The sequence below is a fragment of the Morone saxatilis genome, unplaced genomic scaffold (genome assembly GCF_004916995.1).
Source record: "Morone saxatilis isolate NCDOM2014 unplaced genomic scaffold, NCSU_SB_2.0 Contig17, whole genome shotgun sequence".
NCBI classification, from domain to species: domain Eukaryota; kingdom Metazoa; phylum Chordata; class Actinopteri; family Moronidae; genus Morone; species Morone saxatilis.
The window spans coordinates 11,039,167-11,054,428 of NW_023339729.1; the positions used below are offsets into that span (position 1 = coordinate 11,039,167).

Here is a 15,262-nt window from a genome sequence, read left to right on the forward strand (position 1 = left end):
CAACCTAAGAACCCCTCCTGTGAAGGCCCAATTTTCCTCCTCTCACAGATTACTATCCAGCTTCATTTCACCACGCCAGTCAGTTCTTCGCGTGGACAATCATGAACTTTTTGACCACAAAGACAACAATAAAACCTCAGTTAGAATACTCAGTGTAGCTGCATTGAGCCTGCTCACATAGAGAGAGATTGCACCCATATAAGAAGTTACAAGTGAGTATTCAAGTGTTCATGGTTTCTTCCTTAGCTGGGATAGTAAAGTAAGTTTTGCCATCGGCAGTAGCAGTCATTCTGAGGGCTTGAAGCAGATAAAGCTTGAAGCAATACGATATTTGAGAGTTAACCAACATCTAGCTCCACAATATATCAAGCCAAAAATATTCAACAAAAAAGATGTACTAGAAAATAAGTTGTGATATTAAAAAATACACAAATAGAACAAGAATGTAGTATAAACTGATGATTTTAGAAGAACTAATGGGTTAAACATACCTAGCGGCGCAATGCAGCCTTTAATGCTATTACAATTTTCTTGGCAACGTGGGCTAACATACACAGTATATCTTGATACAGTCAGTGTTAAACCTCAGTCGTAATTTCTGCTGCTAGGGGGTCTCTCCAAACATCCAAAAACAACAGACAAAGTTTCGTTGACGTCCCCAAGAAGAGACGGCAGAGCTGGCTGGCTCAATGTTAGCCTTGTTTCTGATAAGTTAAGACCGCAGTCTAATATGTAAAATCCTTCTACGCGGTTAATACTATATACATCTGAAAAGCAAACCCAGATTCTTAAAAAGTATATCGAACAAAAACTACATACAAGAAATCCCAATCCATGACAGCTTAAACGGCAGACAAGAAGCTGATACCAGCGCGGGCGAAAGGGGGATATGGTATCATTGACAGGCTGAATAAAATTAAGGGAATTTTCTGGGTTTGAACCCATTGTTAGAAACATAAAATGGAGATAAAACATAGAGATAAGAAAATACACATAAACCAAAAAGGAGAGAACAAAAGCTCTAGTGTTTTTATAAAGAGTTTTTTTTAATGCAAATTCATATATAAATTATATAAAGAGCAATAAATTAGGGAACTAAATTAAAAATAGAATATATAGTTAGGTAGACAATAACAGAGAAATATATAAATAATATATATAGAGAACACAATATTGGGGGGCGCGGGAAAGAGAATAGTAAAAAAAAAAAAACATGCAAGAGGGGGAGATTCAAATCAATTCCTATCACAGGATTTTTGGCGCCCGAGGCTGTGTGGGCTATCTGCTTACATTATAAAGACCAGCCTGCCTTGGTGATGTTAGCTGTTTCCTGGTAGGTAAAGCCTACCCAGATTCTAATTGCTCGCACCTGATTAACACATACATACAGGACTTATTCAAAGCCTGGCAATAGTATATCAGTGGTGTTTGTTTTTTTGTAATAATATAGAACTGTTATGCGTGACAAATATGATTGGCGTTTCGCTCCCAAAATTCAGATCAGCATATGTATACTTCATATGTCCGCTACAAAGTTAGCTGCTAATTTAAACCCATAGGGCCTTCGCTGTTCTATAGGCATTCTGAAGCTTGACAGCATAATTCATGCTGGGGGCCAAATACTGTTGATGAACGCTATCGCTGAAAGTATGCCTTTTGGCAGAGCCTAGACTGGGGGGGCGGCCCTGTGGCTCAGAAAGGCAGAGCGGGTCGTCCAATCAGAAGGTTGTTGGTTTCATCCCCCGGGCTCCCTGCCTGCCAGCGTGTCGAAACACAGACTGGAAAGCAAAGAATATACAACAGAACACACAAGACAGCCCAGCAATGCCAATACAAATAGCGGGTGTCAAAGTATCCTTGAGCAAGATACTGAACCCCAAATTGCTCCCGATGTACAGCATTGGTGTGTGAATGTGTATGAATGACTTAGTTTCTGTTCGATGGACTTTGCCATCACTGAGTGATTTACCATTTACTCTCAACCACCTCCACTGAAAGATAAAAAAACTAAATTTCAAGTGCATCAGTAAAAATGAATAGATAATATAAAGAATGTCATACCAGATATTTTTTCTACATTATAAATAACTTCTTGTTGTGTTGGTCTTGCCTTACTTGACACAAAAACCATTAAACAGCTGGTGTTGGTTGTGATGGATGGATGTTCTTTTCAATATATTTATAAATATCAATGTAATTGATTTATATATTGATTATCTGTAATCTGACCTTGTCTGAGGTTGAGTGGTGTAAAAAAAATAAGATTTTATGAAACGTCAACCCACCACAAGGTGTCAGGCTTGACCTACATGTTGAATTTGCTACGTGTGAGTGTGTGTATCTCGCACACAGCCTGACTCACAGTTCCAGGGCCATTTAATAAGATATGTCTCAAAAGCTTCCTCAGAGGTAGGTGAGGAAAGGTTTCTCCCTCTAGAATGGACACAAACCTTTCCATTTTTTTTATTCCCTATCTGCTGCTCCACTAGTTTAACTAAGCATACTCCTGATTACAGGTGAAATCACAGGAAATTCTTAATCCTATATTCAGTGATGGCAGAAACATGGACCCTCCCCCACAATTTAAATGTCTCAGCTTTCCCCTTTGCTCTTAGTTTGATCTCTCTCAGTTTGATCTCTCTCAGTGTCATTTGATTTGGTAAGGAATTGAATTATGGATTCCTTTCTGATATTACCTCCTATATGAAATCGTCTTTAAGTCTCCTACATTTCCAGTGTGCATATGAATAATCCCTCTGGCTGTTAAATCATGTTCTGGCAGGTTTTTATGCTTTTCATGGCTGACTGATTTTCAGCAGGAGATTTCAGGTTAAGTGTGGATTCCCTGCCTTTGGCAGATCCCCTAGCACACAGTACTGTTGTTAGAAGGTTATTTCAGTCATTTAAATGCAATTTATAATTTAAATACTTCTCTCTGAATAATCTCACTCAGATTTTTGAGAGTGACATGTTCCTATTTGACAGTCTGTTATCAGGAGGTCAAGAGGCTTCACCTGATTATTAAAGGGAACATGGAGTGAGTCATGGAGAACCAAGAGTGCCTTGCTGTGTGTGTTTGTCTAAATGTTTCCCTCTCTGAGAGTACAGCCAGAAGGCTGACGCAAACCATAACAAGGACCCTCAAGAGTCCCTTTGGTTGTATAACACCATTGATTTGCAGATAAATAAAGAATATTTTCATTTATCTGCGTATGCCAGTCATCCATCAGAGCTCATCACCAGTATTGCTTTCCATTTCATCATTTCAGATCAGGCAGAAACCAAAGAGACAATCTTAAACAATCTGGAACTGAACTGAATATTTTTCCCAAAGTGCTTGAGTTTTCCACAAAATATGTTCACGGATAAGCTTTGTGCCAATGTTGGTTTTCTTTGAAGGACCGACATATTAAAAACACTTGGGCTGCTTTTGTAGGTTCTTTGCTGACAGTGATTTATTCAGGTGACCTTAAATTTTAGAGAATTTGTAAGGCTATTAAGTAACTGTTAGTGAGTTTCTTTGGAACCCATTTTAATCATATTTAAAAAAAAATAAAAAAAAATGCTTGTGCAGTTTGAACATACCAACAAGTTATGTCACAAATCTATATTCACCTTAACAGTGTACAGCTGATTTTTAATGTTCTGCCAGCATCAGGGAATTGTATGCATGTAATTATGGAACCACTATAGTAAATCAAAGCTCAGAGAATGGTGAAACCTGAAGCATGCATGCTGCACTCTAAAATGTGGTAGGACTAAGAGAAACCTGTTATCACACATTTTCAGTAGGCGTGTCTGGGGTTGGAATGGGTCTGGTATTGCTCATGACCAAGACAGTTTTGTTTTTAAATGGAAGGTCCAGACCAGTTCTCTTCAGCTACATTCACACTGCAGGCAAAAGTAGCCCAAATCAGATTTTTTTTTTTTGCTCATATGTGATTCAGATCTGTTTTTTTTAAGGAAATTGGGAACAACACAAACCACATGGAATGTGATCATTTCCAATCCTGATTTGGACCACTGTTTTTGCAATGCCACCTCAGTGTGAATAGTGACTTCAGTGTTTACTTCCATACGACAGTGTGCTGCGTGTGATGTCGTATGACGTTCTTTTTCGCATGCTGGCAGCTCTGGACCGTGACCTGTACACACTCGAATCTGATATTGGCCACATTTAAAAAAAGAATGTAAACAGCCAAACAAAAAATCTGATCTGAGTTTGCAGTGTGAATGTAGCCTTAGAGCAAATGAATAATTGTCCAAAGCTTGAATATAAAGCAACTTAAATATAAATATGTTGCAAAAGACTGAACAGTTCCATGTGTCACATATGTCACCAGTAAAGGAAGCATACACGTGCTTCAGTCATGACAAAACCTATTATGATATGCGTACTAGTTTATTCATAACACCGAACATTATCAGGATTGCTGTCATTTTTTTTACATTGATATATAAGCTCAAGCAAGAAGTCTGTAACAGTATAACCAAATGTCCCCATTTGTTCCCCCAGGTTTAACATCAAAGTGAACCTCCAGCTGGTCACCAGCTTTATGCTGACTGGCATTTCTGTTGGAGCCAAGTATGCCCAGAATGGACAGCTCTTTGCACGCTTCAAGCTCACTGAAACACTCTCTGAGGTAAATGGATTGGTTGCATTGACAATAGCACTACTTACAACATTGAATTAAGCACTGTAACTACTTATTGATGGCACACAGAGCCCAAAGTAGTCAGCTAGCTTGCCCTCCTGAACAGTTTTATCCTTTCTTACCTCAGGACACATTGGCCGGGCGACTTGTGATGACAAAGGTGAATTCAGTCTTGGTGCTGCCATTGGGCCGTGAGGGGTTCAACAGCCAGCCGCCTCCTGGGGTCAAGGAAAGAGTTTATGAGGCTGTGATCGAGGAAAAGACCAAGGACTACATCTTCCTGAGGATCTGCAAGGACTGTTGTGAGGAGCTTGGGCTAATACCTGACAGAGAAATACAGGTATGGACTGAATCAGTGGATGAGTAGACACTTCTGTGGTCATGCAGGAGGCATCTTCGCTTTGCTGTCACTGTGGAAAGGGCAGGGGAATGATCTCAACACATGCAATTTGTAGTACACCGTAAGAGATTTTAGTTAACATCCATTCTGGATTGTTTCCACCCCAACATTTTTCGCCTTTTTGAAGGTTAAAAGTTAACCTGTTGTTTAGGCTTTTAAAGGTTCTATATGTCACTTTTTGAAAGTCATTGTTAATACTTGCACCAGTGGCCACTAAGTGAACTGCAGTCAGTGTCCTGTTGCTTGAACTCCTTGCCATTCTCCTTGTCGTTGGCATCATTGATCACCCTGGGTATTGGCAAAAGTGACATACACTAGACAGCTGAACGCTGGAAAATAAATTACAGTCATAGTTAGAATTACGTTCCTATCCGCAATGTTCCAATATTTTATTTGGACCATTGAAATTCCACTGACTAGTTTGTGGTTTACAAATCAACAAATGTCAGCCAACCAATATATCCACTATCCAGTATTTTGCTAGCAATACCGTTAGCTGCTGCAACCCAGCCCTGGGACAGTAAGCAAGCCAACGTTAGCTAGCTAAAATCACAATATTACAACATAAGATTTGCAGTAATGTTGGCTTGGATTGTTGCGAAGCAGAGAGAGAAGTAAAAATCCGTCCACAGGCAACCGAGAAGGTCGGGGAAGGTCTAATTATTTAGGTTTTGTTACAACCCATTCACAAAAAAAAGTGATTCATAAATAAAAAATGATATGTGAAGTGCTTCAGAATCTTACATATGGTACCTTTTAACAAAAGGTAACGGGACAGGAGAATTGGTGTGTGCCTCTGCGTCTCTGTGAGCGTTGACTGAACAGTTTTGTCTCAGGTTCTCTGGTTCTGAGAAATCTCCCTTTATTGAATAACTCTACCTTCTCCAGCCTCAGCTTCATATTTTTTTCCCTCCAGCCTGAATGTCGACAAATGAAACAAGGCGCTGTGTTAACAGTTATCAAAACAACCCTCGTCCTATCACTGTGGGAGCATAATCTTCTTATTCTTCTGCATTCACTGCTCCTGCCTGCATAATTGCTACAATTTGATTTCCCTAACTCCTCTGTGGGTCCTTACAATATCCCAAATCCTTGACGTTTCATGCTCTTCTTGCTGTCACATATCTCAGACTTTCCTGCTCTTGTATTTGTTGTTTATTTCACTTTCTTGCTTTGTCTTTCTTTCCCACTCTCCTCCTCACCGTGTTCAAGCTTCTTTTTATCTGTCGTATTTTTTTCTCACTCGTTCTCATTTTCACACTCCTATCCTAAAGGCATTGCATATTTTACAGTATACCTGTTAGGTGCCTGTCTCGGTTTAAAAATCTTAGTGATTACATAAAACTGGTTTAAGCAAAGGAAATAAATAGAAATGGAAGTGGCCCAAGCTTCCCGAAGACAGCTCGATTAAAATGGACAACTGTTCAACTTGTTCAGCTGTGACAAAACCCAGTGCTAACTAAACATGACACAACATTGTGCAAAGGACACTTTGGTGAGCATGTTTCAGGTGTCATTGCTCCCTGCCTTGTCTCCCTGTCCCTCTCACTGGGAAGAATATCCAAAACATGATGTTGACACCATCGTGATTCACTGTGTGGAAGGTAGTGGCCAAAAGATAAAAAGCACCCACATTTTGTGTTGATGCTCTTTGATTTCTGTGACATTGATAGGTGGATACATGTCTGTGTTTTTTCAAATGACTCACATGAACTAAATTAAATTTGATGGGAGTGGGCTTCCTTCAAGGTCTAGATCTTAATTTGGCTCTAGAGCAGCTGGCAATATTGTGTTGAGAGATATATATATATATATAATCATATATTGGTTGATTTAGAAAATAATTTAACTTGAGCACATGTACTTATTAATATTAATATTTAGATTTATGATGTACTACATGTATTATTTTGAATAAATGTAGATTCTCAACGATGAATGATTCCCAATTGATCCAGTATTATGCAACCCCGAACAAAATCTTTTTTTCCCAGGCTGTTGTATTGGATTGAATGATATTCTATTGCCTATAACATAGTATCCGTGGTCTTCAGATGAGTGGGTAGATAAACTGTTGGTTGGATTGACTGCTTAGTAAGCTCTTGGTATTTTCTCTGTGTCAGGTGGAGCTCCAGTTCCAGCTGAACCGACTGCCACTCTGTGAGATGCACTATGCCCTGGATCGCATCAAAGATAATACCATCCTTTTCCCTGATGTTGGCCTTGTGCCCACCATCCCATGGAGCCCCAACAGGTGTGTATTTTACCATGTACACAATCACACACACACACATTTCAGAGTTGAAGTCTGATCATAGAAATGTGTATTACATTGAAGGCATCTATCCAAATTGTATTCCATATTTTATGGCTTTCACTGTGAACTAATACACTGGGGTCTAATACAAATAAACTAATGAAGTGAAAATAAAATGTCACTTTGCACACATGGCAGATTGTTTCATCTTGTTGTTGTTGTCGTTGTGTGGAAGAGGGAACCTTCTTTCATATTGCAGATGAACAGTGTTGATTGGCAGGTATCTCACATGTATACACATTCATGCATAGTGAATACTGCTAATCCTTAACTCATGTATTATACAGACATTCCTTATTTCTAAATACCTGCACATCTAGTAGCTTGACAAATACCCTGACAGAGGGGATACCACATCAATTCAAGAGTTGACCGACTATCCCTCGCCTTGCTGACTTTCGTCATTTTGAAACGCTGGCAGCTCCTTGCAGCTTTAGATATCTCCCTCTGAAGTTGGGACAGGTGAGGGGGGCGAGGCAGTAATCTTTATTGACGAGAGCCAAATATAATCCCCTGTGATTTTCAAGGCTGCTGCTTTATCTCTGCTCCAGAATATGACTGATGTAGACTTTTGTTTTAATTGGAATTTGAAAAAGAGAGGGTGTTTCATTAAATGTGGGTCATGGAGTGAATTTATCTAGTTTAAGTCCATAGTTTCTTTTATGGCTGATTTAAATATCAGTGTACAGGATGATCTACCTAAAATTGTGGTTCTGTAAAGCTGTGTGTTTTAAACACATGATTTGGCATATTTAAGTATTCTGAAGTGTTCCGATGAATAAAAGCATCACATCTTAATCTTAACCTCCATCTAAACTAATCATTTTGCTTTTGTGCAAGATCAGTGATGGAAAAAGTGGCACACCACACACAGAGTTGACTATTCATGTTGATAGTAAAGGTCCTTGGTTTTAAAAGTAAGCCTCACATACCCACAATACAGAGAAAGTAAGATCATCAACCCTTTTACAAATGTTTAATGGTGCTATGATTAAAAGTCTTGTACCTTTGCCCAAAAAGAAGTGTTGGCAAGATGGGCATCAAATGGCAGGTTATAATTTTACATTATAACCTTTTGCTTTGTTTGATCAATTACATTCTTAGATTTGTGTTATAGTATCACGGCTACCAGATTTGTTTATCCACTAAATACAAAATATGTAAATAGGCTCACAGTTTACACTTTTTGAATTAATAACCTTAATAAGCCAGATGTGGTTACATTTCTGTAATAGATGACCTACTATGCCTCTCACTCCAGTCAGTGATTGAGAATTAAAATGTCTCAATTAGTCATGTTAAGGTAAGGGTGGAACCCAGGCAAAATGTTACTTTATCTGTACAATGACAAACACTGAGTGTTCGATTCTCCACCAGAGCGTTGTGCTTGCAGTATTGACTGCTGTCGTCAAGTCTTTTTGGTTTCGTATGCCAAAGCGCAGTATATTAGTCTTGAGCACAGAGAAGGTTTGTTTATCGCACCCTCGATTGCATTTGACGAGAAAGTATAGGTGGCATAAAAGAGTTTTTTGTTACTCCTAACAATATCACTGTTAAACCTCTGTTATAAACACACCCCCACCCCCACACACCCACCATTGAGCGCTGAGATATCTCTCAGATCCCCCCCAACCAACTACAGTATATCTCAGCTGGAGCTCAATTAGTTGTTGTTGGTGGATTCACTGCTTTCAGAGGATGCAGGCTTCATAATGAGGACAGTGATGCTGGAAGACGTATACGTTTACAAACACTACATGCACAATAACTCACACTTTCACGAGTACGTGTATGAAATCATGTATGTGCATCCCTCCCTCCTACACATCTGTTCTGATTTAACAAACATCAGTTCATATTACTACTACACAGGAGAGTGTATTAGTTCAAATAAAATACACAATTTGTCTGTTCAGGTCCTTCTTCCACATACACATCTTTGCCTATTCCTTCTCCCCTATCCCTTCCACCCACATCTTATTCCCAGACACCCCACCCACACTTCTCTCTGGCAACACAATTTCAAATGTCATTTTGAGTCTGTATGTGTGTGCATACATTTCCTGTCATTCTCTGCAAGAATTGTTCTTCCCCACCGTATCTCTCTCCCACTGAACTTAATTAGATTAACAGTGTCTCTCGTGTTCAATAAACTTGTTTACAAGACAATATTTTATCGAAATGCTTGGAAACGGCTATTTCCAGACAAAAAACAAACAAAATGTCAATTAAAAGCTGATCTAATGATTCCTCTAACAATTTCCCCATCTTCCCTCCGCCCTCAGGCAGTGGGACGAGCAGCTGGATCCCCGTCTGAATGCCAAGCAGAAAGAGGCCATCCTGGCCATCACCACACCCGTCTCCATTTCCCTTCCTCCAATTCTCATCATTGGGCCCTACGGCACCGGCAAGACCTTCACCCTGGCACAGGCTGTCAAACACATCCTCCGCCAGGACCACAGCAGGTCTGTGGTTTTTTTGTTTTTTGTTATCTGTTGCATAATTTTTTGACTTCCTTTACAATCTCTTAAAAATCCTCACCTCCCTTTACAACCCTAAATCCATTCTAATTTCTCCCATGCTCCTTTATGCCTCCATGTCGATAATAGCCGTGGTCGGAGGCATTATGTTTTCGGGTCATCCATCTGTCTGTACGTCCGTCAGTCCATCCTGGCCTCGAGGGAATTTCTTCAAAGTTTTAACAAACTTGAGTCCACAAACTTAGACTCAAGGATGAAATTATTATTATTATTATTATTATTATTATTATTATTATAACTGATTATTTGGCCATTATTTGACACCATACGTCAGAAACAGAATGGAAGATTGTGACCATATCTCACAGTTGGTCACACATTTAATTGGTGTCACTTTTAACTCAATCGCTGTAAAATAATAGGTGTTATCAAGTGTAAGTAATGGAGTGTTTTGGGGGAAGGAACGGGTAATTAGCAGGTATGTGTGTGCATAAAGTTGGCATCTGTCCTAAAAGCTTCAGATGGCAAGGGAGGTCAGTCAAAGGGCGCGATTGAGGTGGCAGGGGGTGCTGCTGTGCAGTGGCTTTGGTTGTAGCTCCAGGGCAGTGGCAGCCTTGGGTTTGACATTAAAAGTTTAAGAAAACACTGAGCTGCAAAGTGTCAAGCTTGTGGTTGTGTGGTTGTACTGTGTGGCCGTGTGTACTCGAGGGTATACAGTGCTGGTCGATTGGATGAATTCGGTTGTTCATTTGTGGTGAATGCACACTGTTAGTTAGATTATGCTAACCATAATCTGATCAGTCAGTCAAGTTATGTCACTTCAGTGAGGCTACACAGTGTTGTGTAACAATAAAACATTGAAAGATTCTCTTCCATTGGCATTTTTCATCATTAGTTAGCTCCCTCGCTGTGTGCAGATAGCCACAGGAAATTCTGCAATTTCTTGTGTTAGAAGCAAAGCGATGTAGCACAAGCACACAAATGGTTCCCTAGTCTTTATGAAAAATGAATGCAATACCTTGGACAGTGTCCTGTGAACAGAAGCTAACATTTTGTGTTTTGTGTAGTAGGGGAGACAAGGTTGTATGTATGTAATGTAAAAGAAAAAAACTGCCTTTAAAAAATGTGTTGCAATGTAATATTAATTCCTCATTTCACTCCAAAATACATTTAACATTCTTTAGGATGAATTATAGATATTTTAAAAGCCAAGACAAGGGGAAGTGACCCCTCTGGACTAGTGCTGCCTGCTCTTCATACCATTAAAACAATGAAGAAGACATCTCATATATCGTAGTCAATAACTGTTATTGTGTTATATGTGCTTCCTCTATATATCTGTCGCTGTGATATTTCAACATTTAAATGGGTAACTATAGGAGATTTGTTTTTCATGGCTTTCAGTATTAAGTAATTAAGTAAGTAAAACTGGGTTTGCTGTCCCTCTGTCATTGTTAATGCTTTAAGCCTGCTGTTAAACATAAAAATAATTTGTGTTAGTGCTCATATTTTTACTACTGAGTTTTGCCGCAGGTATGTACCGTGTTTTTGTGTCTGACACTGTTTGTCTTTTGTCTCTACAGGGTCCTGATCTGCACACACTCCAACAGTGCAGCTGACCTTTACATTAAGGACTACCTTCATCCTTATGTTGAAGCAGGCAATCCGCATGCCAGACCTCTCAGGTATGGAAGCACACTTAAAGAAGACATGATGGCTAAGGGGAGAAACATGCTTAGTGCATGTGCACGTACGGTTACAACGGTAAAATATGCGTTAGTGCTCTGAAAGAAAACACTTGTACATACTGTACAGCACTTTGCGTGCTTTGTGCGACCGTGCTGTTACGGACCCATCATGAGCCAGATACTATATACTATATAATGGTATTAAGACCCCAACTTACCACTACTTGAGAACAAATTTAAAGTTGCTACATCCTGTGAATCATTTGGAGCACTTTAACCACACTTACATTGTAGTTAAACACAATCATGCCTTAAAGCAGACTAGGTTTTTCCGCTGTGAGGGAAGTACTATCACTGAACTGGTCAGTTCTATGGTTTCTAAAGTTAGGTTCTGAATTTTTTTTCAGAGAGAATTCATTAATTAACCAAAGGTAACATATTTCATATTTGGCTCATACTTTAAATGAAAAAAATATATCCTGCTTGTTAATTATTAATAATTATTGCTGGTATTAAACACAACTACAGTTTAACTTCAGTTAAATTGAATCTTTTGTATACAGCGGCTGTGGCCTGTCTGTCAGTTAGGACCAGAACCTAGCCCGAGAGCATCTGTATGACACTCACTCATCTATACATCAACTGGATTACCATTATTGGAAAGCCTGCAGTGAGAATAATGCATCCCTATTATACAGAGATTGTTGAGCGGCTGGGCTGTTTTGCCCCACAGGGGTGACGAGCAGACATTTGCTTTGTGACCTCAAGAACTCTCCTGCTTTTAAAACTCGACCTGGAGGCAACAAACGCACACACTAGCGGACTACACACAACTTCCTTACACTGCATCAATGACTTTTAATCACATTTCAGCAACCCCAGAGGTCACATAGGACAAGAAGGCAATGTCTGCCTTAACCAGCCAGAGTCTAACCTGACAGCTGTGTGTTTGTGTATACACACACAAGCCCAGGGAGCATATGGGCAATCAAATGACTTGTTTCACATGAATGGACAGTCTGATTTCAGTGGAATCCAGTGTGAATTCCTCCATAATCACTGTAACGACCTCCTCTCTTAGTTCTTATTGTCTCTTTTCAGATGAGTGGACTAACTATCGGACGACAGATATGTTAGCCGATATTAGCTTTATGCAGATCAGTATTAAGGTATACGTAATCCTACATGTGCCATTTGATAACTGTTTTTTATAAGGTAAAAACGGCTTGACATTTTTACAATAATGATGTTTAGCTATTTATTTTATTTTTATTTATTCTTTATTTTCTGTGTTCATTCCTAGAATTGGTTGACATAACAATATATAATATTCTTTAATTAGGTTATTTATTTAAGAAAGCAGCTTTCTGAATAACTTAGTAAGCATAGTCGTATTGGTGCAAAATTGGTCTATTTTCATTCCAGGTAAGAATTAATTATATCGGCTGCTTTGTCGGTTAATTTTTCCCCTCCCAAATGTATGTCTTTCTCAAAAAATCCATATCGGTCGGGCTTTAGAACTAACCAACAACCCAAGGAGGCAATCTGTACATGCTGTCCTGCCTGGCTGGCTGTAACCTGCAGAAGGTGTATAAAGAGTGTCATTTTTTTAGATACGTGTTTTATAGATACATAGATGGATAGATGATAACAGAAAATCTCATAATTTTTCACTCAATGTCTTTCTGATACTCCCTGAACCCTTTTTGAGGTTTTGTTCTCCCCACAAAACATTCAGTACTTGTGTGAATTTAAAAAGAAAGACATGAAAGAAGTTTATACCAAAATGAGTCTTAAAAATGTATTTGCAGTATTCATAAAACCGTTATGTTGTTTTAGGAGTTGTAGGTTAAGCATTGCACCATCTAATGTAAAGTGTTGTTCCTTTACTTGTAAAGTGGGTAACGTCAGACATGTTTCATCTGTACTCATAATGGAATATAGTTGTATTCACCATAGCACGGATGCTGCTGTGAGTTATTTTATGAACCAGAATGCCATGCAGCTACCAGTCCTGTTGTGCTTTTTAATAAATGAAGTCATTTGGGGAAATGTTCGAAATGAACTAAATGTAGAGAAAGCAAGGTTCAGGGAGGCTGCACACGTCAAACAAGTCACTCAATAACCTCACGGATGAATGAATTTAACAATGTATGTGAATCAAAACTAGTGCAGATTTATACACCCAAACACGATACAAAGAGGGAGAAACACTGGCTTGTGTGTCTCTCTCCTGAGGCTTCTTCTTTTGTCTCTCTCTCCAGGGTATACTTCAGGAACCGCTGGGTGAAGACGGTTCACCCAGTGGTCCAGCAGTACTGTCTCATCTCCGGCAATCAGATCACTTTCCAGATGCCCACAAGGGAGGACATCCTCAGGCACCGTGTGGTGGTGGTCACCCTCAGCACCTCCCAATACCTCTGCCAGCTTGACTTGGACCCCGGTAAGTCATTAGAAATGTAGTCATCTTAAATTTTTCTTTGTCAGTTCAAGTTGGAACCTGATGATACATGGAGTTCTTGGTTTGGGTATGGCAGGGTTTTACAGCAGATTGTTCTGCAAATGTCTGCAGTGGTGGTTGTCTAAATCATCTGAACTTCACGAAGAGATCAGGATAACTGAAAACCAGCGTTTGCATTGTTCAAAGAAGATTTCAAGTATGAGTACAGGCTAACAGGGCCCATCAAAAAATCCATACCAGCATGTATCAGACATACACACAGAACCCCAGTGACCAGAATAAATGAAAACCCTTGGACGCTACAGTCTGTAATAATATTGCAATGGTTTTAATTGTTAACTGCTGTTTCTATGACAGACAGGGTTTCATTTATAATCTCAAATTCCTGCTTCTTTCTAAATGAGGTTGACAAAATATTAACACCTTTCAGTATAATACAATCCAACACATATTACCATAGAACTGAGTCAACGTATAAACAAATTTTAATTGAAGTTGGGTAATATTTTTTTTCTTCTCTTCTAGATATAATTATGTAGATTCACACATATGTTTTTTTTTGTTTTGTTTTGTTTTTTCAGATTGAATATGTGCAAACACAGCTCAGTGCATTCAGTCTCTTGTTATTTAGTCATCCCTAGTGACTCTGATATCTGGTGTTGGCAGGAGCTCACCATTTAAAGAGGGATGGAACTCATTTAAGTTGTGTAAAAGACATGAAAAACAAACCAGTTCGTCATTGCAGGATAATAACCGACTCTAATGTGTCAGCAGAGGGGGCTTTGTCTGTTGCTTGGGAACACCATCTGCCTGATTCTAATGTACTTTACATCATTAGCCCTCCTCCCCACGTTTCATCTCTCTAGCTCTCCCGGTGTTCTGCGTTGATGAAAATCGCCAGGAAACGAGGCATTTGGGAGCCAGCGAGTCTACTAAGTAGCGCTAACAAATCTCCCACCCCAAACTCACAGATTCCCCCCCCAAAAAAACATGCTTAACCTCTTCTGTATTTGGTTTGTTGTTTTTTTTCTCTGCCTTTATGGTCTAGATATTGGATCTGGCATGTGCAAACCGTACATGCGTGGTTTGGTGTGCCTGTGAATGACTTTGCATAAATACTCATTCCATCTTCAGGACATCCATATATTTTATGGTTTGCTCATGTATGTGGTTGGGTAGGTTTCCTCCTTTATTTAAATGCATGTTTGGTGGACTGCTAGGATGTCTTCAGTTAGCTCCTGAAAAACAATTATATATATAT

At 39.3% G+C, this 15,262-nt stretch overlaps 1 protein-coding gene across 1 annotated transcript in view; it reads left to right on the top strand.

The window, feature by feature from the left end:
- Window positions 1–15,262, top strand: part of helz (helicase with zinc finger) — a 48,405-nt gene that overhangs the window by 7,744 nt on the left and 25,399 nt on the right. The window contains 6 exon segments of the mRNA XM_035659427.1: window positions 4,517–4,643; window positions 4,783–4,995; window positions 7,179–7,309; window positions 9,658–9,837; window positions 11,436–11,537; window positions 13,805–13,983. Of these exon segments, the coding sequence (XP_035515320.1) occupies window positions 4,517–4,643; window positions 4,783–4,995; window positions 7,179–7,309; window positions 9,658–9,837; window positions 11,436–11,537; window positions 13,805–13,983 (932 nt within the window).